This window comes from Odontomachus brunneus, unplaced genomic scaffold (genome assembly GCF_010583005.1).
Source record: "Odontomachus brunneus isolate Ranch 3 - 2012 unplaced genomic scaffold, Obru_v1 Obru_scaffold_015, whole genome shotgun sequence".
NCBI lineage: Eukaryota > Metazoa > Arthropoda > Insecta > Hymenoptera > Formicidae > Odontomachus > Odontomachus brunneus.
The window spans coordinates 1,156,739-1,184,695 of NW_022639465.1; the positions used below are offsets into that span (position 1 = coordinate 1,156,739).

General features: G+C 37.0%; 1 protein-coding gene across 1 annotated transcript in view; it reads right to left on the reverse strand.

Moving 5' to 3' along the window:
• Positions 1-27,957, reverse strand: part of LOC116841455 (myosin-VIIa) — a 36,783-nt gene that overhangs the window by 7,099 nt on the left and 1,727 nt on the right. Inside the window, exons 2-15 of the mRNA XM_032809410.1 lie at positions 20,403-20,449; positions 8,630-8,743; positions 7,168-7,314; positions 6,616-6,800; positions 5,844-5,965; positions 5,491-5,747; positions 4,992-5,157; positions 4,117-4,247; positions 3,653-4,048; positions 3,110-3,490; positions 2,876-3,031; positions 2,013-2,606; positions 826-1,035; positions 239-613 (exon numbers count right to left, since the gene is read on the reverse strand). Of these exons, the coding sequence (XP_032665301.1) occupies positions 239-613; positions 826-1,035; positions 2,013-2,606; positions 2,876-3,031; positions 3,110-3,490; positions 3,653-4,048; positions 4,117-4,247; positions 4,992-5,157; positions 5,491-5,747; positions 5,844-5,965; positions 6,616-6,800; positions 7,168-7,314; positions 8,630-8,743; positions 20,403-20,420 (3,252 nt within the window). The 5' untranslated portion in view covers positions 20,421-20,449. The remainder of the gene's footprint in view (positions 1-238; positions 614-825; positions 1,036-2,012; positions 2,607-2,875; positions 3,032-3,109; positions 3,491-3,652; positions 4,049-4,116; positions 4,248-4,991; positions 5,158-5,490; positions 5,748-5,843; positions 5,966-6,615; positions 6,801-7,167; positions 7,315-8,629; positions 8,744-20,402; positions 20,450-27,957) is intronic.

Consider the following 27,957-nt stretch of genomic DNA (forward strand, 5'->3'; position numbering starts at 1 on the left):
ATCGATTGTATGTAAACTTTAATATTGGTTGTAAGGTGGATCATTTAATAAAAGGAAAAAGAAGTATTTGTTGATTTCTGTTCTGGATGTAATCTCAAGTAAGATAAACCTTTTAAAAAGGGAAAATAAATTAACTTCGATACATTAACATAAATTAATTTCAGTTAATGTGAATGTAATTTCAAGAGCAAACACGAGAAAAGGATGAGAATATGGAAAGAAAACGTGTGCCACGTACTGGATCCATGCCCATCATTTGGGCCTCCTGGAACTCTTTACTCCTTATGAAATTCCGTCCGAGCGTCGCCGTTACTTTCGACATTACCGAAGTCGTGTCTCTGTCCATCGTGTGGAATCGTGGATCGAGCAGATCGCCCGTGAATCGCAGTATAGTTATCCATAGGGCCTGAGCGGCCAGCTGATCGCCCTGCGTGTGTAATGGCAGTAGTGGGTGTTTCAGCGGCTTTCTCGAATACTGATGCGTGATGTTGCCCTGGAAGTACGTGGCCGCGAATTTCTGGAACTTGAATTCGGATAGGTCCTCCTCGTCCTCAGATGCCATTTGGACCGGGCTGATTATTTCTTGCTGATCAGCTTTCGGCGCGGGTAGATCCTAGAATAGATGGGACCGAATGTATTCTCCGCTCACAACCGACGTTATATTCGTATACACACGGAAAAACAATTCCATGCAAAGCGGAATTGCTTTGCAAAGAGATATTTTACATCGCCGAATTCTCACCTGGTTCCTGTTCAGTTGCACGAACTGAGCTTTTTTTCCGCGTATAATCGTTCGTAGATCATTTTTATATTGTCGCAACTTACGTTGAAGACAGACGTTTCTCTCGCCGGGGTCGGTGCCTCGCTGCTCGAGTCCGGCAGGAAGTCGAACATGGCCTCGACTAGCTTACTGTCGTCCACTGGTTCGTCTTGCTTCTTAGCTGCGTCATTGATTAGATTCTTCTTGATTTCCATTCGTCGCCTATCCTCCAATTCCATCTCGATTTCTTTTCGCTCCAACTCTTGCATACGTTCCTGGAATTTGTACACGTAATGTAGCAACAGCTCGCGGCTATAATCGTGACTTGCTAAGGAAAACTACTCATGACATGTTCGACCATCTGCATTTATACATAATTACGCACAGAAAAATATCATTCTACTGTCAAGAAAAACGCGACTACTCAGTTTACTTTCTTTATCTCAAGTAATAGTTATTTTCAACAAATAACATTCTCTTGATAATAATCTTGAAATATATTTATCATAAATTTCGGTAGAATTCATTATCGTATACTCGAAAGGAAAATCGGTTTTCTTTCCAAGAATATCATGAGACTTTATTGAAGAAAAAGTTGGTTCGATTCTACGTGTCAACCGAATTTTTGTTTTCTATTCTTAATTGAAGTGCTAAATTTATTAGGATTCAGAATTTATTTTGAATAAGTTTCATGCTTATGATAAATCTATGACTTACGGATAGATAAACTTATGAAATATTTCAAACAAGTAATATTCATTCGAATGCAGTGTGTATTTTTCTTTATATATAATCTCTCTAATTCTTACGCCGCATGGAGAAAAAAGATTGCTTGAATTAACGAAACATCGATTTTTCATAAACTGTATGCAAAAACGATAGATGTGGAACGCATTTATAAAAATCTTTGCTGCAGAGCAACATCTAGTTATCTACTCTGTTCATAAATTCGTCTCAGTAGTTTTGATTTTTGCCACTAGAGACAATAAAAATCGTTTAAAAATATATTTTCAAGATGATATTTTGAAAACAACTGCATTCAGAAGATATCATTTACTTCATTAAAACTTCCAAAACTTTGTTTCTTTAAGCTTTTTAGCCTTCTCTGCCAAATAAACGGTTACACTCTAGAAATAAATTTACAGGTATTTTTTTCTCAATCTAATACAGACTATAGGCTTGGTTCCCTTATTCTGATTGTGTCGCGGCATAGCGAGTGAAAGAGAAGAGTCGATCACGTTTAACGACTTACCCTATAGTTTTGCTCGGCGATCTCCTTGGCTCGCTTGTTACCTTGGTCCTTGAGCTCGCGCTCTTCCTTCTTCCGCAGTCGCAGCGCTTCCACGTGCAATCGATACTCATATTTGATCTTCTTGTATCGCCGCTGGGCTATCAGTCTGCGCACATGCGCCTGTATCTTCACGATGGCCCACAGCTTCTTCCGGTACATCTTGCGCACCAGGTGGCCTCTGGCCCGCGCCTGCAGCGCGACGATGTGGCCGCGCAAGTGCCGGAACCTGTGCGAGAGCACGCGCGACCTGATGAGCGCCTGCAGTCGCATGTAGCCAATTCGCATGCGTTTGTATCGTTGACGTTGCGCGTAGCCGCGCCAATACTTCTGCACGATCATCGCCGCCGCTCGCATCCGCAGGAACCTCCTGCGGTAGACCCAGCCGCGAATGTTGCGTTGCAATATCAGGATCTTGCGTGTCAGCACGCGGTCGCGCTCCTGCTCCAGGAACAGGTCGTGAGCATCCTTGAGGAACACCTTGGTGTGCCCGAGCTGGTAATCCGACCGACCCAGCACCACGTGGCAGATCTTCGAGGTTGCCGCGCAGCAGTCCACCTGTCCAGAACGGCAGAAGTGCTTAATGACTTTCATATGCACAATCAGTATTATTTTTACTGAAATGCTATACGTGTAAGTGATGATTCAATTATATGCTTATAACTGAATCCCAGTTATAATACTTATAACAGTATCCCAGGCAGTCAAATTTGCTGATTTTTCACATTGTTCTGCTGTGAATTTTGTCGTCAGTTGAACTGTCTGAGTCATGTTCGAAAAATAGCGATCGCATGAAGTTTCCATTCGATGAGGTTACACATACGTACTTTGTGCGCGGGTGGAATGCCCGAGATTAGAAAGCGATATCTCTCCACGAACTCGTGGAAAGAATGGCGAATCGGATATCCGGCTCGACGAATCCTGATGGTCTCCATCATGCCCGAGTATCTCAATTGTCGACAGCAGAGACCCCGATCGAACATCTGCGATCAGATTTTGGCGTTTGTAAGGTTGTTGTTACGAGATCAATTAGAAAACAAGAGTATTTTTCGAAACTTTACCATCGGTTTTTTGTATTCATTCGGTTTGATACATCTTATGAAGAAGGGTTGGCAACTACATAGTGTCTTCATGAGCGAGTCTAAAGACTTTTTGAATTGCGTCGATAACGTAGGCGCTCTCTTCCTAGTTTCCGAGCCCATGCCGATGTCCTCGACGAAGCAAGCCTGCAGGAATTTGTTCGATGAGATATGAATGAGCTGCAGCAGATCCGCGCTGAATGTGTCCCTGTTCTTTTCCAGGAAACTTCGCGTGTCGTAAAAGACAACGCCCGCGAAATGATTCAGGCCGAAGGACGTGTTGATGTCCGACTTGGGCTTCAGATAATTCCTGTGACTGCCGTGAGTTTTGTGGATTTTCGCCAGCATGGTTTGGTCGGTACCCTGCAAGTCGATCGAGATCGGATTGAAATTATGACAATGAGATATTGGGGAAAATTCTTTCTTTCAAGAAATAATCAAAGGTAACTAAAAAGTCTTCATTTTTTAGTTACCTTTGATCATTTCTTCTTTTAGATCGTGTTTCTCATAAAATAGTACTCGTACCTTTGGAAACTTCGATTCCTCGTCGATGAGCGCCATAATGTTAAGCTGCTTGATGGCGATCAGATCTAAGGCGTCTTGGTTGTCGACGAACTCGATGTGCTGCCAATTGATGCCCTCGTGATTATACTCCTCTTGCTCCAGCTTGAATATATGTTGCACGAAGAACTGCTGGAGATTCTCGTTGGCGTAGTTGATGCAGAACTGCTCGAAGCTGTTGTGATTGAAGTTCTCGAAGCCGAAGATATCCAGCACGCCTATGGCGCTCCGCGAGGTATTCTTCGGCCTGTATATGGCCTCATTGATTTTCTTCACGATGTGTATAAATAATCTCCCGTATATCCCTTTGACGAACGCATCTCTGATATCAACTGATTGCTCTCTCGACAATGTGGAAACCTGCCAAGATGAACGCAATTAAGTCATACTGCCGATATCACTGCGCTCGTCTACGAGAGGATACTCACTACTGTCTCACCGTGCGCGAAGATGGTCCTGCGAGTGAGCGCGTCTATCAAGGACTGCACCGGCACTCCCAATAGATGCGCCACCCTTTGCACGTTCGTGTGTTCCGGTATCTCCGTGGCGTCCAAGTTATCTGGAAATTTTTTGTAGAAATTCACAGTTAATGTAAATTCAGTTAAATTATAATTAAAATATCACACACACACACACACACACACACACACACACATATATATATATAATACATATATAATACATATATATATAATACATATAATTCAATATATTTTAATTATAATTTATTTTAAAAATCATTTTATATATATATATATATATATATATACATACATACATATATAATACATATATATATAATACATATAATTCAATATATTTTAATTATAATTTATTTTAAAAATCATTTTATATATATATATATATATATATATATACATACATATATATATAATACATATATATATAATACATATAATTCAATATATTTTAATTATAATTTATTTTAAAAATCATTTTATATATATATATATATATATATATACATACATATATATAACATGATTTTTAAAATAAATTATAATTAAAATATATTGAATTATATTAAATATTAAAGCATTAAGTTGGTGCAAGAAGATTCTCATTTTTCTATGAAATTCTTGTAGAAAGTAGTTTGGAAAATAGATTAAAAGGAAGATAGATGATTAAATATTTGAAATTTCGTGTTTCTATTTCTATTTGACATTATTTTACTTTATTTGACAAAATAAACACGACGTTCTCTTGCACTAACCAAATATAATTAAAATGTAGTAAAAATTTAGTAAACATTGTTATATAAATGCAGTGTTAAATTCCATACCTACGACAGTGGCCCTGTACTTGATGTTACCCATGTGTAATAAAGCGGCGAGCAATTTGAGCACCTCCCAAATCTCTATATCGGAGAAGAGCAGAACCTTCATGGCTGATCTTATGTCGGCAAATTCGGCGGCATCATCGCGCCCTTCACAAGTGATGCTGCCACCCTAAAAAGACAATGTTGATATTAGAAAACGCACAATACAGATAATCAAATAGAAAAAAACTTGTGTTTTCTTATACTGGGCATTTCAAAGAATATTTTGATGCAGTACGAAGGAAGAGTTGATTTATTTACTTTTAATATGTTTATCATTTATTTAAACATTACGGTTGTCAACATGCCTCAGCTTTTCTCATGATCAAAAATCGATACAAAATTGTGATGCGACCTAACGTATTCATTGCGATTCCTACAAAAGATCGCACAATTTCATAAATCGTATATCCCTAATCGAGAGCCGCCTTGAGATCGATAAATATATATTTCTTGTGCTCACCCCGATGAGATATTTGTACGTGGACGCGTCGTCTAGCTCGAGCTTTTGCTTCTCCTCCTTCGAGAGGCCGGCTAGCATGCAGTAGAAAATGTGATAATTCCTCTCGTCCGAGCTCTGAGACACGATCCGCGACTTCTCCAAAAGATACTGCTCTATCTTGGCGCCTTCTATCACTCCTTGGTCGTTGAAGTGGATGTCGATGTACTTGCCAAAGCGAGAGGAGTTGTCGTTCCTCACGGTTTTCGCATTGCCGAAGGCTGCCGATGAAACGTCGCTCAATTATCCGCCGATTATTCGATCGATCCAATTAAACGCAGATTTAATCGATATTACAATAACGAATTTGTGCCAACCTTCGAGTATCGGATTCGCTTCCAAGATCTGCTGTTCGATCCACGAGTGCTTCCCGCTGATCGCCGCTAAGTATTGCAATATTAATTTTGTGCTTTCCGTTTTACCCGCTCCGCTTTCTCCACTACGACAAATCGAAATTCTCATTAGCGTGAAAACGAAGATAATGTACGAGTCGTCTTATTGTACGTCTTACAACAACTTGATTACATACACGATATTGAAAGTAATATTCCAGAATAACGAGCTGTTTTCTATAACATAATGTTATTTTTCAACTAATAATAAACAATCAATATTACTAATTGTTTGACTATATTTAACTATATTTTGCTATTTACAGTAATTATTTATAAATATTAATTAAATATCTATTTAATATTATTTTTCAATTGATCATATATTCTGCAACATTAATTATTGAGTCGTGTAATAAGTAATTTAGGATTTTTCAGGTAAAATTAAATTATTGTATTTTTATATACAATTTGGTAAAAGAATGTAAACTATTTTGGTCCATAATCTTTTGTCATTTCTTCACATACATTGTTCCATTAAATTATAACGACATAAAAATATAATCGTTTCATTAGACATGAGAAATCCGTAATCACTTATTGCACAAGTCTATATACTCGCAAATGGCGTAAATCGTTTAAAGTGATGAATAATCAAGTATTCCGCGAAGAATACGTTACGAAGAATACGTCACGCTTCTGAGACGTGTCTTTTTTAACGTAGAAAGGAAGTTTTTTTTTCTCTCTCTCTCTTTACCTAATTACTATGCACTGATCTTGGCCGTATCGGTTCATGTGCGCGTAGCTGTTGTCGCCGATGGCGAATATGTGCGGCGGCAGCTCGCCGATTTTACGATCCTTGTACAATTTGATTTGCTCCGCGGTGTAGATAGGCAGTATCTGATACGGGTTGACGGCGACCAGGATGGAGCCCGTATACGTCTGCAAAGTTCATTCATGGACTCTTGAAGTGAATCAGTAAGAATGTTTCTGATCGGACCAATAAAAGGAGTATTTCACCGACAATCAAATTATAATACGATATAGAATGTTGCTTTTAATACAATTAGGGCATGCTAGAAGTTTTAAGTTCCAACGTCAAGTTTTTTCTCAAATTCACCTCTGAACATTTTAACATATTTTACTGATTGTAGCGCTATATTTATTATTGAACCATCAGTTATAATACGAAGAATACACCAATTGTACTTTAGACAGTGCGCGAATTTGTTTGCGGGAGTTTGGTTCAATAAAGGCATAATCGATCGCGTTCCATTGATCGTCGAATCGTCGAGAGTGAGAGACTTACGTAAATGAGATTTTCGTTGTAACGTATTAATAGATTTCGCAGGATGCCCGCCTCATGGAGGTCGCCCAAACTGATCATATCTTCTACTCCTTGCACCGAAGTGGCATGCATGGCCTTTATTCGTCTCTCCGGCGTCAGCCATTGTTCCTGCGAAGTTACACGCTTGTCAGCAAGTCGATACAAAGTGATCAAGCGTCTTGGGAGAAAAAGCGAGCTTCTAAGATCGAATCGCTCACGCGCCATTCACTCCGCGCAAGAAATTCTATCGACAATACGTTGTGACAAGGTTGAAAAGATTCAGCGACGCGAATATCAATGACAGCACTTCGAATTAAATGCCTACCGAAAATTTACTTGCAATTCAGAAATGAGGAAAACAAGATTGCGTTTCCCGTTAAATCTCGCGTGATCGCAGGCAAAAATTTGGAATTTTGAAGAGATTCAACGAATGTCAGTAACGTCATCTCGAATTAATGCTGCAATTCTAAACAAATATACGAGTAAATCGTAAAATCGTAAAATCATAGCTTACGAAAACAAAAATCGTAGATATTTACGAGTTATCATATGACACACAGTCCTGCACTGAAAAAAAAATAGTTGGAATAACTATAATCTCACTATATTTTATAGTTTATTTTGGCCTCAAACATATATTTATAGTTCATCTAAACATGAAGATATAGCAGAATGAACACAGATTTATAGTCACCATTTTATTACTCTATGTGTATAGTAAAGCACACTTTGGGAATATAGACATGTACCTATATTTGCCAAATATAATTTCCAATTGTATTGACTATATAAAATAGTTAATTTATCTTACCATTCAATATTTCCTACCTTACTATATTTTTTATTTTAAATAATTATAATTCTTGGTAAAAGTTTTACATGAGTCAATTATACTATGCTTATATTGTAAATATTACAAACATTATGGTGACATTTACTATAAAAATGATATTCCTAACTATAATCTTTTTACTATGCCATTATAGTTTCAAATATCATACATTTTTTTCTCAGTGTGCAAAGAATTGCAGATCTACTCATAAATTCTCACGAGTCTTACGAGAACAAGTTACGAGTTTTACGATTTTTGCTAGAATTGCAGTATAGATGTCTATCGAAAATTTGTTTGCAATTAAGAAATGAAGAAAACAAAATCGCGTCTTTTTTTCGCATGACTGCAGAAATTTTGTTCGTCGTTTTTTAGTGACGTGATTAATTCATCAAAAGAATATATCGCTTTATTAAAAATATCTGATCTCTTCAACAATGTACATTGTATATCACGTCGGATCTTTTGTGAAATTGTTACTCCAACGATTAGATAAGAGTCGGTCTCTCTCTCTCTCTCTCTCTCTCTCTCTCTCTCTCTCTCTCTCTCTCTTGCGCGCGCGCGACATTTCTCCCAAGATGCGTAGCGAATTGATTACGTGTGCACGGTAGTGACCTTGTTATCGTCGTCCTTTACTTGAATCCGTCTGCCTTCCGCCGAGATCACCCGTGCTCCGATCGCCACGTCAAATTCCCTTCCTGAGATTGGTTCGATCCATATGTAATCCCCCTGGAACATGCGTGAAGTTCGAGATTCGCGTGCTTGTCCCTCCTGCTCTTCCGTGGCCGATCGCTCGTGACTCGGAACAATTTAATGCGGATCGTGCGACTTTCGTAAGCGCATTTTCTCTCCCGCGTGCGGGAGAACGAACGGGTTCTGATGCGTTTGTTGCGTGCGTTTGATTAAGTGCACGCGATCCAAACGTACATACCTACGTAGCGCGCGATCGCGATAACTGATTCAACTTTATTGCACATCGTCGCGATAATCGTCACAATTAGACGACACGGTTTACCACGAATTAGTTTTGTCACCGAAAGCTCCCGTCGCGGTGATTAATCGGGGGCGGTATCGAAAATATTACAAAAATTCAGCAAAGGATTTTTATATTAGACACTTTACCTGGGATATTGAAAAAAAAAACAATAGAAGGCTATGGTCTGTTGATTGTCTGATATTGACCTAATAACGAATGAACGTTTTATCTTACTTATATGTATATAATTCAATCTGTTTTAAAAATTAATATATAAAGAAATATATACGTATACATAAATATGTATGATAACTAATATATCTGTATATGTATAATCTAGATATACATAATAATCAAGAAGGAACATGCACACATATTAATATTACAAGCATTTGGAACCAATGAAAAAAACCCTAATTTTTTTAGTTGTGTCTCGACTTTTTAAAATCGATGTCCCGAAATTGAGAGTTGGTCGCCCTAGGTTTAGGACTTTCGACTGTTTTCTACAAGCTCTTACGCTACTGCTTCCACGTACGAGCGTGACCTAAATAATTGTCGAAGGTAGTGAACGTGTTGTTACACTTCGATGCGGTATCTCGAGCGGTGTTAATGAAATAACTGGTAATTCGCGTGGTTGGATAATCCAGCAGTTGCTGCGAGAATTTTTCTGATAATGAGCTGCCGGGCGCGACAGGAAAGCGTGGAAAAACGACCGCATGCCGTGAGCAGAGACGCGCGATTTTGCGATATATCGCGCGAGCATTGAGATTTTCTTTCCTTGAATCGCAATGCGACACAAAATTGGACATTTATCGCAAAATCACACCTGCAATACAGAACTATTCGTCATTTTAACTATCTATGCAAATATTACGCGACAATCTATAATATTTTACACTATTGAATCTAAATATTTAAAGATATAATGAGATTATGCCATTATAATAGCATTCAAATGTTAAATTGCATTATTTCTTTTTATATATGATTTTTATAAATAATTTTTATATATGTTTCAGAAGATTACCAAAAATCGCTTAATATTGATTGCCATTAATGTTCTAATAAAACAAGTAACAAAAGGTAATAAAAAAGTAGTTTCATTATTTTATGAGAAAAATGTTGCCAATAAGTAATTATAATTAGATAAACGTGAAGTAACACAGCTTTATATATTGAATGTCTTAATAAACCACAAAACGTTTGAAGATTAATAATTCGGAAATAAACAAGTTTTGTGAAATGTCTCCCATTTCCGCATAGAAAGCATAATGAGGTTAAGTGATGTTTTTAAGAAAACATCATTTAACTTGATTATGCTTTCATTTTTAACTATTCTTTCACAGTAACTTATATTTTTTTTTATAGTAGTCATTTCAAAGAACATTTTGATGCAATACGAAGAAAGAGTTGATTTATTTATTTTTAATATGCTTAATATTTATATAAACGGTACCGATCGAAATGTCCCGAGTTCCCTTATGATTAAAAATCGCGTTAGCAATATAAAATCGTGCGCAGTTTCGTATCGCAAGTACAATTTTAAATTGCGTGCGATTTGAAATCATTGTATCATTGCAATCCAAAATTGTGATGCGATATATCGCATTCATTGCGATTCTTAAAAAAGTCCGTATTGCGACACACAATTTCATAAATCAGACATCCCTAGCCGTGAGTCGAATCGGGTCGAGTCGCGCGGCGAGTTGTATGGAATTCGCATCGACGCCGTATATTAGGTTCAAATTGAGTTATGGTGTACCGTTGTAATAACTGTTGTACGCTTTACCATTCGACGCACGGCGTTGCGAGATGTGCTGTTGTAATTTTGTTACTATTTCGTGCGAGATTTTTAATTTTGGCGCGCCCGATCCGATCGCGAATTTACCGAACTGCGTCGCTTATTAGGTCGCCGATCTGCCGTTCCGCCTTCCGCCCGCTACTTGCATTTGTAATTAAATTAGGGAGCGCGTGTTGCTTGCGCTCATATTGAATTTCGTCTCCGTCTCGGGATTCAGAAACTCGTGTTGCAAAGAATAAAAAAAAATACAATGCCTTACGTAATCTTTCGTGACGTTGTTCGCGTTATTCGAAGATTACGAAATTTTCTATCGAACGAAACACATCTCGTTCGTACACTAAGAAAAACTATTTGGTATTCATAAATATAATCACATAGAGAAATAATTACTATAATTGTGGTAAAAAAAATCATTTTTTAATTGAATTCTATCATAATGTTAGCGGTAATAACCTTATATGCATGTTTCTGTTATCATTTTCGTGTTTGAATTATCAAAAAATATGTTTAGGGTAAAAATAACTATAATTTTAGATAGATCAATCATTTTTTTCTTCAATGTGTACGTAGATACACTCACACACAGAGAGATAACTTATAAAATGAACAAAAACCTTACTCATTTATTTATGTGTTCCGGGAGTCATGAATCTGGGTTCTAAGGTCACGAATCATAAATCTTTGCCTATAGCGTGTACTCGTAGAAAGTGAAATTTTTTTAACTCGAAAGCATATGGAAATGACCACTTTTCATGAGTTCACGCTAATGAGAAAGATTCATGATCGCCTCCTTGGATCTTTCGCGGCTAGTAACGCGGAACTTAGATAAAATTAAACGATTATTTCCGAATTAAGAAAAAACATGGTCAAATAAAAACTTAATCGCAGATGTTAGTACGAATAATTATTGGAAGGAAAAAATTATTGAAACATTGTCACACGGAGAGAATATTATATAATCTTCTTTTTTCATATATTAAAGGAAAAAAAATATCTAAATAATGGAAAATATTTATATTTGATGGGTACTAATAACATATTTACTTAAATCTTAATTATTTTTAGATAATTATTTTAGTTAAATAGGAGAAAAGAAAATACAAGTTATATTGCGAAAGAATATTTAAAAATGAAAGCACATATAATGAAGTTAAATGATGTGTTATTTTAAAAATATCACTTAACCTCGTTATACTTTCTACGCAGGGCAAAATGGGAGACATTTCACAAAACTTGTTTATTTCCGAATCATTAATTTTCAAACGTTTTTAAAGGTAACTTATTGAGACCTACCATATATAAAGATGTGTTATTGCACGTTTAATTAATTATAATTATTTGTTGACATTTTTTTTATAAAACACAATAAGACTGCTTTTTTGTTGTCTTTTCTTATTAAAATATTAATCAATCAATATTAAATGTAGCAATTTTTGGTAATCTTCTGAAACATATAAAAAATATCTATAAAAATGTGACGTATAAAAAGAAATAATGCAACTTAACATTTTAAAGCTGTTATAATGACACAACCAGTTATACCTCTAAATATATAAGTTTGGATTCGACACTATAAAATATCATAGATATTCGCACAGATACTCAACTGAAATGACTAGTGATTTTGAGTTGCAGGCGCGATTATGCGACGTTCTAATTGCGTATCGCATTGCGATTGAAGGAAAGAAAATCGCAGTACTTGGGATATGTCGCACATCCCTAGCGCAAGGTGGAGGTTTAGCAAGCGCACGAAAGTAAAACTGCTAGTCGCAGCAGAAGATAGATCGAAACGGCTCTTATTCCGAGGCGAGGAACGGATGAGCTCTTCCGATGTTCCGGTGAAGTGAACAATCGGGACGTATACCGCGCGCGCTGGTATCAGGTGCGACCTACGTTCGTGTGGATGTGCGGCCACGTGTGCTCGCCACCGGCACGGCACGCTCACACACACACACATACACACACATCTACCATCCACCACACCACCACAGTCACAACCAACAGCACGCGCGCATCCATGCAAACAGTTGCACGCGGAACTGTTTGCCACGGAGCGTTCCGTGGGAGTTCGGTGAGCCTTAATGAAGCCGCAGCAATACCTGCCGCCTCGCCTAACTTAATTGTCGGCTGGCGGCCGATTGACAAGCGAAAAGGGCCACGAAGAAACTACGGAGATCGATCCAGACAAGGCGCGCCCGCGTCGCAGTCGGCTGACGCTTCCTTGTTCCGGCTCCGACGTTTTCGGGCCGTCTTGTCTGGATATCTGCACGTTGCAACGTTGAATAGGGTAGAATAGCCAATACTTAGCATCCCCTTTAGTCATTGACTCTGTGGAAAAACCTGCTTTTTCTTGCTTGACTAGCAAGGCACCTTGCCCAGTGTCCACAGTTTTAGCTGCAAACATCCCTTTTGACATCACAGAGTGCAGGCAAGAAACTTAAAATAGTTGCAAGAAAAATGAGATCTTTCTAAAGCGGCAATGACTAAAGGGATATGCAGTTGCACGTTTGTATACCTATGAATCCATCACAAGTTCATCATAAGCGTCAAATTTGTTAAAAAATACATCCTCAATTCTAGTAAGTTAGCATTTTAATTAAATAAAAACAAAAACTCAGTTTGTTTACTGCAGGGAGTCAAACCAAGACTTTAAGAATATTATCAAGAACTATAGATAACGCTAAAAAAATTATCAACTTTAAGACTATTATCAAGAAAATATTCTTAGATAATCATTACTTAAAGAAAAGGAAATATACTGAGTTATTGTTTTTCTTACAAGTAAACTTACCCAAAAGGTACACTCCGATTTCTTTCCAATTTGGCACAAATGTAGAAGTGCAAAAAATATTTAAGTAACATTTTTTATTTTGGCCCATTTTTGGTTTCTAAAGAAATTTAGGATGATTCGTGTCTCAGCTATGCCTACTTTGTTAAAATTATTTAACTATGTCTTGTATTCAATTTTATTTATTATGCATTTTTGTTGCACTTGATGATAGAAGTGAGAACATTAAAAAGCTATAAACTGCCCGTGAAACTCAAAGTGGGCCAAAATGAAAAAATAAGACCTAAATATTTTTTGTACTTCTACATTTGTGTCAAATTAGAAAGAAATCGGAGTGTAACTTTTGGATAGGTTTACTTGTTGGTAGACTGATATCTTCCTATGTGCGCAAACAAAAAAATATACATTGCATTTTCGAGCAGATATTACTTCAAAACTTCATAAGTTTATATATATATATATATCCACAAATCTCTGTTGCAAGTTCATTATAAACATCAACTTTATTCAAAGTGCATTAAAAATTTTAAGAACTTTAGCATTTCAATCAAGATTACTAAATGCAAATAACAATTCGATTTGCTTGCTACACAGAACCGAACTAAAACTCTAAGGGTCAGTTTATCCAACCTCTTGCTAAGCTAACTAACAGTTAAATCTTATGTCTGTTTCTACTTAATTTAAAGGAGAAACAAAGACAGACGTATGAGTTAACTATTAGTTAGCTTAGCAAGAGGTTGGAAAAACCGGCCCTAAAAGTTATCTAAGTGTTATCAAGAACTGTAGATAATACTAAGAGTATTATCAACTTCAAAAAATTATTATCAAGAAAATATTCTTTGTTGAAGACAACCATTGCTCAAGAGAAGGAGAGCAAACTGAACAATCGCTTTTCTCAGCGGTAGAACGATACTTTTCTATTTGTGGCGATTCGTCGCGAGTCTTCCATTCGTGTCGCTCGAATTAATTGGCCGAGGCCGGCGGTAGCGATGTCGGTCGGTTCCGATTCTCCTCGACGTGACGAGACGAGACGAGAGATAGAGATAGATAGATAGAGAGAGAGAAAGAGAAAGAGAGAGAGAGAGAGAGCTAGCAGTGGTAGGTACGATCGAAGTTTCAGACGCATGTCCGACGAGCGATTCCGCATCCCGTTATGCGACGGCTGGTTTCGCTCGCGCGAAATACGAAGACGCCATGCACAGGGCATTCGCGAAGTGACGAAGGACCGTTAACTACGCCTAATTAACCGACCACGAGCCCCGTGATTTATTATTCGTGTTATCGGTGTCGCGTCGACGACGGAGATATACTGACCTTACGTCACACACGCAGCGAGAAACGTAAAAGCTGTTCTTGACGAGCACTTCGCGCTAATGACGTTGTTATCTCTCGCACACCTCTCTGTGAGGTCGTCTCTACCATCGCAAGTTTCAAAGCAACGCAAAATACGCAACGAGATCGAACTGTCTTCGACACTCGCGTGCTCTACTTATTGTGTTCTCTGACCTCTGCGCGCGCACGCCAATTAATTAACTTCTTGCATTGGAATCACGTCTTTTATACACACTCTAAGGTTAAAGTATCAATATCTGGACACTAACAACACATTCAGGCACCTAACTTTACACATTCTTATTGTTTTGGTCTTTAAATACGAATATTTAAACTTTCACTACAGAGAATGAGTATACATAGGAAAAATTATTTAACTGTCTATTTAATTAATGTCTAATTATTTAATGTCTTGTATTCAATTTTATTTCTTATGCAGCTTTGTAGCATTTTTTGATGATAGAAGTGAGAATTAAAAAGCTATAAACTGCCCGTGAAACTCAAAGTGAGCCAAAATGAAAAATATGACTTAAATATTTTTTGTACTTCTACATTTGTGCCGAATTAGAAAGAAATCGGAGTGTAACTTTTGAATAGGTTTACTTGTTAATGGTAGACTGATATCTTCTTATGTGCGCAAATAAAAAAATATACATTGCATTCGAGGGGCTATATAGTCCCGGAGGTATGTTGCTCATGTGCTTTTTTTAGTATTTATCTTGAGAGGAATAGTACAAAATTGCGAAATGCTTCCCCTGGTAGGGGCAAGTCGCTCAGTAGCGCAGAGTAAGAAGGCTACGTATAAAATATGTATCCTAATTAGTAGTTCCAGAGTCTCCGCGAGAGATTTGCACAGCCCTTCTGCCAGTCTTTAATTATGGACCAATTTTACCTCGTTCGCTCATATAAAACAAAGCAACACACATTCATGTAATTTCTGTATATACAAGCTCGATATGTGACGAAAACGAACAAAAAATTTTTAATGTAAAATCTCAAGCTGTCAGCGTAATATTTGCCTAATCCAAAAGTTCCGCAGCTTGTATATATTGAAAGTGTGGATGCTCCAAACAGAAAATTTTGAAGAACATTGCTCTACCTTCGCACATGCATTTGGAAGCTTAAAAAATATCGAAAAAGTTTGCAGAAAGATTCCCACACATATATAATTTGGTTTTCCGTTGAATATGGTAAAACAAAGCAACACACATTCATGTAATTTCTGTATATACAAGCTCGATATGTGACGAAAATGAACAAAAAATTTTTAATGTAAAATCTCAAGCTGTCAGCGTAATATTTGCCTAATCCAAAAGTTCCGCAGCTTGTATATATTGAAAGTGTGGATGCTCCAAACAGAAAATTTTGAAGAACATTGCTCTACCTTCGCACATGCATTTGGAAGCTTAAAAAATATCGAAAAAGTTTGCAGAAAGATTCCCACACATATATAATTTGGTTTTCCGTTGAATATGGTAAAACAAAGCAACACACATTCATGTAATTTCTGTATATACAAGCTCGATATGTGACGAAAATGAACAAAAAATTTTTAATGTAAAATCTCAAGCTGTCAGCGTAATATTTGCCTAATCCAAAAGTTCCGCAGCTTGTATATATTGAAAGTGTGGATGCTCCAAACAGAAAATTTTGAAGAACATTGCTCTACCTTCGCACATGCATTTGGAAGCTTAAAAAATATCGAAAAAGTTTGCAGAAAGATTCCCACACATATATAGTTTGGTTTTCCGTTGAATATGGTAAAACAAAGCAACACACATTCATGTAAATTCTGTATATACAAGAAATACGAGAAGGATAGTGTGATTATATTAGTGACGATCGTCTCTGCATTATCGACATTGTTCGAGTTCGTCATTAACTCCAGCATCCCCTTAAATAGATGCATATGCTCTGAGCGATGAAATTCCAACGCCAGCGATTAGGGAAAAAATCCGTTGACATTTGCTCGCATCGTCGACAGTGCGCGCATGTCTATGTGTGTGTATGTGTATGTATATGGTTAAGTACGGAAATTTCGCGTAAATATGTGACGGAGCAGGACGCCGGTAATCGCTACCTTTCACTTACAAGAAACGTCCTCCCGTTTACATCGCACGGGATGTACTACTGACGTAAGGAAAGCCAATGGACCAAATCCTCTTGCTTTCTACAATCGTTCTTGTGTTACACGCGTCGCGACACGTCGAGGTCACTCGAGACGTTTGCCGCACAAACGTCTGCACGTCTTACCCCGTGTGTGTCACTCTTTTCCCTTTTTTTCTCGTTTGTTCCCATCCGTTTTCTCACGACGCGTCACGTCGCGTCGTCCTAGTCGTCATTTCGCTGCCGGAGACGGAGATAGTTGTCGTAGTTAATAGTTTAAACGTCGCGGTATGCGGGAGTTACGACGTGCAGCTATGACAGGTGCGTTATCATACAGATATCCTCGAATTACGTGTCAAGATTATGCACACGCGCGAACCAGAAAGCATATTTTCGCGAGATATGCGCTGTCTCGTTTATCACGTAACTGACTTGACTACGAAATCATCAACGAGTGATTCACTCTGGCGAGTTTATCGAGCGTGCCTTATCTTCGTGCGATATCTGGGCATCTCACTTTCGACACCTCTCATGATTTACTGGAATACATTAACCCTTTGAGCCACAGTGGGAGGATGCGTCCTGCTTATCTTTTCTTCATTTTTCGTGATTTTAACCAATTATCTCGGCAGAAGTCGACTATATATTATTACTAAACACTCTCATAAATATAAGAAACTACACAGAGAGAACGATTTATGGAATCGAATAAATGTTTCTTTGAAATAGTCCAAACAAATTATTTTGTTGACACAACAGAAATATTTCTTTGGAACTAAGCCGCAAATAAATATTTTTGTTGCGTTAAACAAAATTTTGTTCGGTCAGTCAAAAAATTTGTTTGGATTATTCCAAAGAAGTGTTTATTTGATTCAATCAAATCGTTTTCTCTGTGTACAAATAAGTAAAAGAGTTGAACGTTTAATTGTTAAATTATTGTAAGTAAAGAAGAGTAAAAAAAGACACTTTTTCAGAGAAAAATCATTGTAGAGCTGACTATTAGGAATCGACACGTTGAAACATCAACAGTTTATTAAGGATAATTAACAGTATTTTACACATTTTTTTCCAAATTTTCTGTAAGTTCTATTTTCTACAATAAACTATTGAAATATTGATAATACGTTTGCTACGAGTTCCTTGATGGTGATTCGAGTAGACCGGCATAATTGTTTAACCTGTCTGTTGATTTCCGAGATCTCGCGAATGCGTAATGTTTCGTCGACGCCGTTCGCCATTTTTGCGGCGCGTAACGGACGCGACGTGCAGAATGATTCGAGGAAATAATAGAAAGAAGTTGCGCAAATAGAGAACAGCCATACGCCGCGCTGTCCGCGCGCGGTGACTACGTGAAATCCTCCGGGCATTACTTAGCGGTACATTATTGTTTACAACGAGAGAACACCGGCGACTCCTGTTCGGTCATTTTCACTTGTCACAGATTCCTACTGACCGTGTTCGAGGAGAACGACGAGGAAAGCGGTAAATGTAATGGATCAAACCGCGCGCGCGCGAGATCGGCAGCTGCGCGCGCGCTCCATCGAATTTATTTAGTTTCGCCCGGCAGATTGATCGACGCATTTACACGCGCGGATTTCTACGCGCTTTTCACTCGCGGGAAATTGCTCGAGGCGAAGCGCGTACTCTCGTGGGCGCGGAATGGCTCGCAGCACGAACTGATGCGTAGGGATGTGCGATTTTACGATATATCGCAAGCACCGCGACTTTCTTTTTGCAATGCGCAATCGCAATGCGCAATTGGACCGTTATCGCAAAATCGCGCCTGCAATTCAAAATCACTCGTCATTTCAGTTAAGTATTTGTGCAAATCTTTCGCGACAATCTATGATATTTTAGATTATTCAGTCTAAACTTATACATTTTAAGGTATTATGGGATTATGCCATTATAACAGCTTGAGAATTTTAAGTTGCATTAAGGCGCCCTCTCGCATTGTCTATCTCTTTTTAATGATATCAGAAGCGAGAAAATGCTAAAAATTCTTACGAAATACGTTGAAATAAAAATACATATATGTAAAGTAATACTTGCAATCGATTAAACAAATTTGTAGGATATTCCGTGCCTTAAGAGACGGTAACGATATCTGAAATATATTATAAGGAAATATTTTTCACGGAAAGAGTATGTTGTAGTACTTGTGCTTATGAAAGTCGTCAGTTTTATCATATTTTCTATATGGATAGGATGTTTGTATGTGTTTCATATAGATTCTTGTCAGTTATGTTTTTCTACACTGAGAGAAAAATTATATTAAAATGAACAATAATTTTTTTTATATTGCCATTAATATATTTACTTAAATTTACATTCTCTTTATTTAAACCAAATATTGTTTATTTAAATCAGGTAAACAATATTTGATTTAAATAAAGAGAATGTAAATTTAAGTAAATATATTAATGGCAACATCAAAAAAATATTTGTTCATTTTAATATAATTTTTCTCTCAGTGTAGAGGACGATTGATTAATGTAGAATGTTGATCTACTCTTTGGTTATAAAATCTTATAGCAATTTTTACTATGATATTCTTTCCGTACTCTAAATTTCTTGGCGTGGTATCTTATTCAGAACGACGGAAAAGTGTCAGTATTTTAACTGGAAGTAATAGTGAAAATACTGCCACTCGAAATAGCAAGAGTGTCCCACTCAAGTTTAGAATGGACTCTGACTCCATATGAGCGAATGTTTCGATCAATCAGAATAAATACGTTCCTACGATGGCGGAGTATGTCAGATTCACTCTCTCCAGTTTCGAGTGGAAATATTCACTCGACGATTCAGACGAAAGAATTCGTATGAGTGAAAAGTGACGCGAATTCGAGTGACTCGCTGGTCACTGTACTTTTCGAGTGAAATTTCACTCCAAGAAATTTAGAGAGTAAGGCATGCGGAGACGAATTGGTAAATCTTTTTGATTCCATAACAACATGGTTAAAACTAATACATCATGCGTTGTTTTAATAGTTTGAGTATCGGTTTCGTTGATGTTGTTGTAGAACCAAGAGTATTTACTGCAACTATCGCGTTGTTGGCCGATTATATTGATGCAACAGCACTTTTCACGCGCAGCAGTAGAATTTATCTTGCTGAAGAACATGGTTCTTTGCAATTTGATCGTAAGAGTTTACTTGCTAAAATATAAATATAACAACATAATATGTATAGCATATATGAAACGAAAGGAACAGATTAAGTCAATAAGTATCTCGATTAAAAAATTCTACAGTAATCTTTACTACAAAATCTTCTCCGCGTGGATCTTAATCGATGTAATGTGCGCGATCGAATTCTGTATCGGAGTGCGATGACTCAGAATAAAAGTATATAAAATGAATGTGAAAATTGCTTAGAGACCTACCCGTGTGACGATGACCATCTCTTAAGTCGTGGTTGTCGGCACTCCGCCTGAAAGAACGAGAGAGATCACGTTAAATTAAATATTTATGTGATTCATCGACATAAGAGTGTCAATTAATTAACATTCGTAATTCATCGATAAGTGACACACGAATGAGTTTTTACACAAGTATTTTTACACAAGATTTAGAATGGATTTTCTAGGACGCGTAAAAAATTAACATTTTATTCAGTAAGTTTCGTTAGGTCGCTATTTTCACAGAGAAGTTGTCCTCGATTCAAGACGATGGTCCTTGAATTCACGAGGCATGGGAGGCGCGAGGCACGGGAGAAATTCGCGAATCCACGAGGATTCGTTGAAGCTGCCGAAGGGGACCAAGAGCGCTTACTCGTTTCTCGTGAACTCAGCTTCCCGAGAATTTGACGTTACATGTATTACACACACGCGTGTCGCCGCGTGTCTATTCTCGAGGAAAAGCATCCCCGGCACATGATGTCGGTGATGTCTGGTCGATCACCGTTATCGTGGCGGCAGCACAAACCTGTTCGCAAAAGTGGGTTAGGCAGTTTGTACCGCCGCGCTGAGCTATACGGCTCCGAGACGAGACGAGACGAGATACGTCGAAGATCTCGAGATCGATCTCTCTTCTGGCAGAAACGTTGTTCTCGATATCGTGCTGTGTTATCGCGGATCTATTATCGCACGCTCGCGAAGAATTAGAAAAAATAGACTTCCACGGTTAGCATGAGACACACAATCGATGATTTTACAATTCTTTTAATTATTTATTTTCAATTTAATTTAATTTAATTATCTATGAAGTAAGTATCCTATATTTAATTAATTATTAAATTCATATTATACAATAATGTTGTATTAAAAACGAGTTGACTAAAAGTTTTTTGACAAAAACTAACAAATTTCCATATCACATTTTACGTGACATATTTCTAACATGCAAATTCTATCTATTATCGCACGCTCGCGAAGAATTAGAAAAAATAGACTTCCACGATTAGCATGAGACACACAATCGATGATTTTACAATTCTTTTAACTATTTATTTTCAATTTAATTTAATTTAATTATCTATGAAGTAAGTATCCTATATTTAATTAATTATTAAATTCATATTATACAATAATGTTGTATTAAAAACGAGTTGACTAAAAGTTTTTTGACAAAAACTAACAAATTTCCATATCACATTTTACGTGACATATTTCTAACATGCAAATTCTATCTATTATCGCACGCTCGCGAAGAATTAGAAAAAATAGACTTCCACGATTAGCATGAGACACACAATCGATGATTTTACAATTCTTTTAACTATTTATTTTCAATTTAATTTAATTTAATTATCTATGAAGTAAGTATCCTATATTTAATTAATTATTAAATTCATATTATACAATAATGTTGTATTAAAAACGAGTTGACTAAAAGTTTTTTGACAAAAACTAACAAATTTCCATATCACATTTTACGTGACATATTTCTAACGTGCAAATTCTAATTATTTTTATCGCATATTTTTTACATAATATAATTTTACATAATACATTCTATTTCATCATTCCATGTGATAAATAGGAGTGTCACATGAACTACTAATATACACAAAGAGAACGATTTATTGAATCAAATAAATGTTTCTTTGGAATAGTCCAAACAAATTATTTGGTTGACACAACTAAGATATTTTTCTGGAACTAAGCCGCAAATAAATATTTTTGTTGCGTCAAACAAAATGTTGTTCAATCAATCAAAAAATTCGTTTGAACTATTCCAAAGAGGTATTTATTCGATTCAACCAAATAATTCTCTCTGTATAGAACGCAACCCTTACAAATCGAAAAATAAAGTTGTTGCCAAATTTACGTTCACCTGCCTATCCGGGAAGTCCCGAACCCGCGACGCGCAAGCGCAACGCAATAATAACGTTTTACGTAATGTGCACATTTTTCATGATATTTTTCTCGCCGTTTCCGCGGAACGACCCGTACCTAAATCGAGCATAATCTCGCGCACGACCTCGGCGTCATTTCTACGGGAATGAAAGCTCTTGCGAAGCAAGAGTCCCCGCGAAGATTCGTTCGAATCTTTACGGGAAGATTTATGATTTCGCGCGTCGTCCCCGCGTAACGAGAGCGTTTAAGCTTCTTCCCACGACAATGCGACGGCCGCTTTGCTCGAGAGCCGATACAATCTGTGCGCGCGAGAAGCCACCACGAGAACCGACATGATTTCCCCGACATGATCCGAGTCACGGATCGTACTGGCGGGGCTTATTGAAGCGAGGAAAATTCAATTCTCCGGACGGAACGAGCCGCGGCGACGACGACGACGAGGCCGGGAACGCGCCGGTTCTCTCGCTTGGCTGAGCAGTACAATTTAGAGGGACGGACGCAGACGCAGATAAACGGCAGGTAGAGAAGTTATTGCCTCTTCGTAGATTAGGCACGAGCGAGCGAACGAGCAGTTTGCGTTGTCATCGAGGCGGTCCGGATACGATTTGCTTTCGGCGGAGAAATTCCGGAGATTTTTTAGGCTGCTACACACGGTAAAAGCGGCCTATCGAGAGCACTCGGACGCGAGACTGTCAAGAATCGTCGAAACAAGGTTACGGACGATGACAGCAACGTCGACGCGCATACCTGCGTACTACCTGCGTAGAAATTTCTCGGGATCTCTTCCCGGAAGCAGGAATAGATTCCGATTAGAATGCCCAAATTTGTCTCCCAGAACAGGTCATCCCATTGTAACTAACCATTGTAATTCGGCATCCCATTCTTACGCTGAACATTTTTATGGGTAAAAGCTGCGCTTTTTTGCAAGTCAAATCAGTATACTTCTATGGAGTCGAATGGAGAATCCTATTTTCATCGAATTTTCATTTTACTTTTATTTTCATTTCACTTTCATTTTATTTTCATAGAATTTTATAAAATAAAAAAAAGTTATTAAATTCTATACAATAAAAAATTCGATTATTGAATATTTTATGAAATCAAAAAGAAAATAAAAAATTTTTTACTCTGAGTATATCTATATTTTTTACATATATATTAATAATTGCAAATAGTGTATACATGCTCTAAGTTTTTCCTACTTTTTTCTAATTCTAATGTGAGAAATAGAAATTAGAAACAATATTTGGGAATGTGTTGGGGAAAGCATATAATACCTATGCGTGTTTCTGAATTAGAATCGCGTCTTTGAAACGCTTCAAATCTGAATCTATATAGATTTCCAAGGTCCATGGTTTCTTTGAAAAGTCGGACTGAATCTTAGTTAAACGGAAAAATGAGGAAAATGCTTGAATATGGACACAGATATAAACGTGATTTATTTATTTGGTTTTAGTTTCAACGTTAGTCTCTATATTTAATTTAAAAGATTTTTGTAATCGATCATACACGGAAAAGAAGGTTTGGTTGAATTAACCAAATATCTGGTCGAATATGAAATTCCGATTGAAGTAACCCGAATTCTGTTTAAGTCAACCAAAAATCTTGTTAATTTAAACAGAATTCGAGTTACTTCAATTGGAATTTCTGGATCGTTTATATTCGACCAGATATTTAGTTAATTTAACCAAATTTTTTTTCCATGTAGAAATATAGGAATAGGAATTTTTTACTTGTATATCTATAGGAAAGAACGAGTCATTTTGAATTCAGTTCCAGATCACTTTTGATTTCGTGAACGACGGATGCTACCACGATCTTCCAGACGTTAATTAGGAACGTGTGTCGCGTGCTCGATCACGTTTAGGGTTCTCAGCAATTCATCGCCCATCACGGGGTCGAGCATTTTCAATTTCATTCTTCGCGTCCTGTTCCGGTTGTTAACGTTGTTGGACGCGTCACGGATCCTGGAACTTTTGAGCATCCGTTTATCGTGTCGCTAATCGAAACGGAGAGATGAGATTAGCATGATATCTACTGCGTCATGTATGACTTACTATTATATCTATATTAGATGTACACTGAGAGAAAAAAATAGTTGGAATAACTATAATCTCACTATATTTTATAGTTCGTTTTGGCCTCAAACATATATTTATAGTTCATCTAAACATGAAGTTATAGTAGAATAAACACAGATTTATAGTTTATTATAGATTTAGTATATTATAGATTTATTATTTTTAGTCACCATCTTATTACTCTATATATATGGTAAAGTATCTTTTGGGAATATAGTTACATGTATCTATATTTGCCAAATATTCCAATTGTATTGACTATATAAAATAGTTAATTTCTCTTACCATTCAATATTTGCTACCTTACTATAGTTTTTATTTCAAATAATTATATAATTCTTGGTAAAAATTTTACACGGGTCAGTTATACTATGCTTATATTGTAAATATTACAAATATTATGGTAACATTTACTATAAAAATTATATTCCTAACTATAATCTTTTTACTATGCCATTATAGTTCCAAATATCATACATTTTTCTCTCAGTGTAGGAGTTTCAACTTTGTACGTAGTTTATAATTATAATAATTTTAATTCATTATTATAATTACAATAATTTTGTAGCAAAAAGTAGTCACAATAAAGGCTGAGCACAATAAAAGGAATAAGCAACAGGGAACAGAGAATAAGGAATACTGAAAACAAGAAATAACGCTATTCCTCTGTTTCTCTATTCTACGTCAATGAATTAGGTTTCATGTTTTAATATTGAACTGTTCCCTATTCTCTGTTTCCTCTTCTCTATTCTCGATTCCCTATTCCTTATTCCTATTATTGTGCTCAGCCCCTAAATTTGCAGGATACATAACATTTTAAACAAATACATTTCGATCATAATTTCGTGATCCAGAATCACAAAAATTATGTTTTAACTTTACTATTTTCTCCGTGTATTTGATGTTAAATGTAGCTTTTCCTGTGACTCCAAATTCCGTTTTTCTAAAGAAGTGTCACATATATTCAATGTTGTTTCATCTACGAAAAGTCAGCAGAACATACTTAGCATTCGATACGAGTCTAGAAACATGATATCGATACGCCGACTGGAAGCCAACTCGAGAAACTCATTGCGATTTGAGTATTAAAAGAGGCGAGGTTGTATAACGACGAGTGAGAAAGATAATTAGTTGTATTTGTATATACGTGGACACCCGCCTCGCCGTGAACTTGAGGCACGGGCGTGAGCACGGCAGTCGCAGTCATTGACTTGAAAAATATCTGGAGAACGGTCAGTGGCGTAGCGCCGCGCGCGAGCGCGGAGACTTTAACGGGTGATCGAACGAGACGCGGCCTCGCCGAGAGTTGCGACTGTCGTGCGTCAACTTGTGCTTTTTAATCGCGCTGCGGAGAAATTGACAACGTAGAAATTGAGGTATGTAGTGCCTCGATAACGGTATTCCCGATGCTTCCGACGTACTGAAGTCGGCGCGTAATGTCGCAAAAGCGACATTCGAAAGATACACACTGAGAGAAAACATGGTTGATCTAACTAAAATGATAGCTATCTTTGAGTCCAACACGGAGAAGAATAATTTGCTGGTCCAGCAAATTTTCTGCTGGTTTAGCAAAATCTTTTCGTTATTATATGGACAGCAAAAAGTTTTTCTAAGAGTATTAATCACTATTTGCTGGATATAATTTGCTGAATCTACAAATTATTTTGCCGTAAGAACCATGGATTTATATAAGTAGTTGCAGTTTTGCTCCGATAGCAAATAAATTTGCTAAAGATACGTTATTTTGCATCAAATTAACGTGATTCTTAGGACAAATACATTCAACAAATTTTTTCTATCCTGGCAACGAAACTACCTCTGCTCTGATAACGAATAATTTGTAAAATTAGTTACGTCAACTAAATTTTTTGATGTCACTACGAATATGCAGTAGCAACGACGATTTTGCTAAAAGAGCAAAATTATTTTTCTCTGTGTACATTTGATAGTAAGATGGTAATAGTCATATATATATATAAGATTGTTGTCACTAATATTGCACTGAAAAAAATAGTTTTGCTAATTTAACAAAATACTAAAGTTCCCGCAACAAATAGCCGGTAATATACACTGAGAAAAAATTTACTAAATTTCAAAAAACATTTGTTTGGATACAACTGTGAACATATTTGCTTGAATTAAGTAATTATTTTCTTAAATCTTATAAAATTTATATTTAAAACTTCTTTATTTAATTTTAGAAAATAACTGTTTAATTTAAACAAATATGTTCACAGTTGTAAAAACAAACGTTTTTTGAAATTTAGTAAATTTTTTTCTCAGTGTAGAACAGCAAATAATTCCGTTGTGGAAACAAATGATCTGTTGCTTTCGATTTGCTGCTGTAGCAACTCTTCTGTAATGGATACAGATGTTACCGCGCAGTTAATCTAACAAATCATAAATTTGACTTGCGAGCGATGCAGAACTCAGAAATGGAGTGGTTTTAGTGTACGTAATGCAATATAAGAAAGATGGTCGATCGGAGCGAAAATAACGCGTTTCTTTAACGTAACTCGCGAGCAGACTGATGTCTGTTCGTCGTGTACGATGATGGAGCCGATATTTCTTACGCGTAATCGATCGAGTCGTTATTGTCGTTCATGAAAGTTCGAATTAGCATCCATAGGTCGAATATGAATGCAAAGGAAGAAAAGTCGGAACAACCTCGAGTGCGTCGCTCGACTTGAAGGAAGAAGAATGCAGAGATATCGGTGAAATTATATAGTGTAAACACCTGGGGAATCAGTCCGTCTCATCAAGAGACGGACCTTATCTCGCCGGTGTACTTATCTCTTACTACTACCGCACTTGCACGCGATACCCGCGCGCGCGTTTATCAATCGGAGCGATTTGTCATGCATTCTTTCCTATTTTTATTTCGCCACGTATCGATAAGAGTTTAATTCGCGGTCGCGACAATAGGAGAGTGTCGAACGAACGTCCGAGCGCGATCAACAATCGAGTGTATTACAAGCTGTCGTCCGCTTTTCATTTCGCGCGATCGCGATCTCCACCGGGACGAATAAAATTCGAGGGGAATCGCTCGTTTATTGCCGCCGATCGCAGCATTAGCGATAAATGCGTACGTAATCGGCAAAATTAACGTTCACGTGGACGTCAATCAAAATCAGTCTGTCGAAATTGCTTGACATTTCACTCATCACTCCCATGCGGTAAAGAATCACACGGAAAGAACAACCTTGGTTGGGTTAACGTGTTTGGTTAAGCAAGATTTAGTTGAACAGAATTTCTGCTTGTTATAATGAAATATTGTGACAGCCAACCAGTTGTTTCCTGCAATAGTTGTTGCCCAAAACTTGTCTTATATAAGACAGTCAGATTTTTACTCGGAGTTAGATGAATTTTTCAATTGAATTATGTTACGTGACGTTTACCATCACAATTCAGTTAAAAAACTCTCATCTACCTCTGAATTCGAGTCTGAAACGAGTTCCAAGTAATAATTATTACGAGCCTATGACGTCTTTTAGAACTTTGAGCTGCCTCGGGAGCCATATTGATCGATCGACATCCTCGACGAGAGGATTGCTTCATAC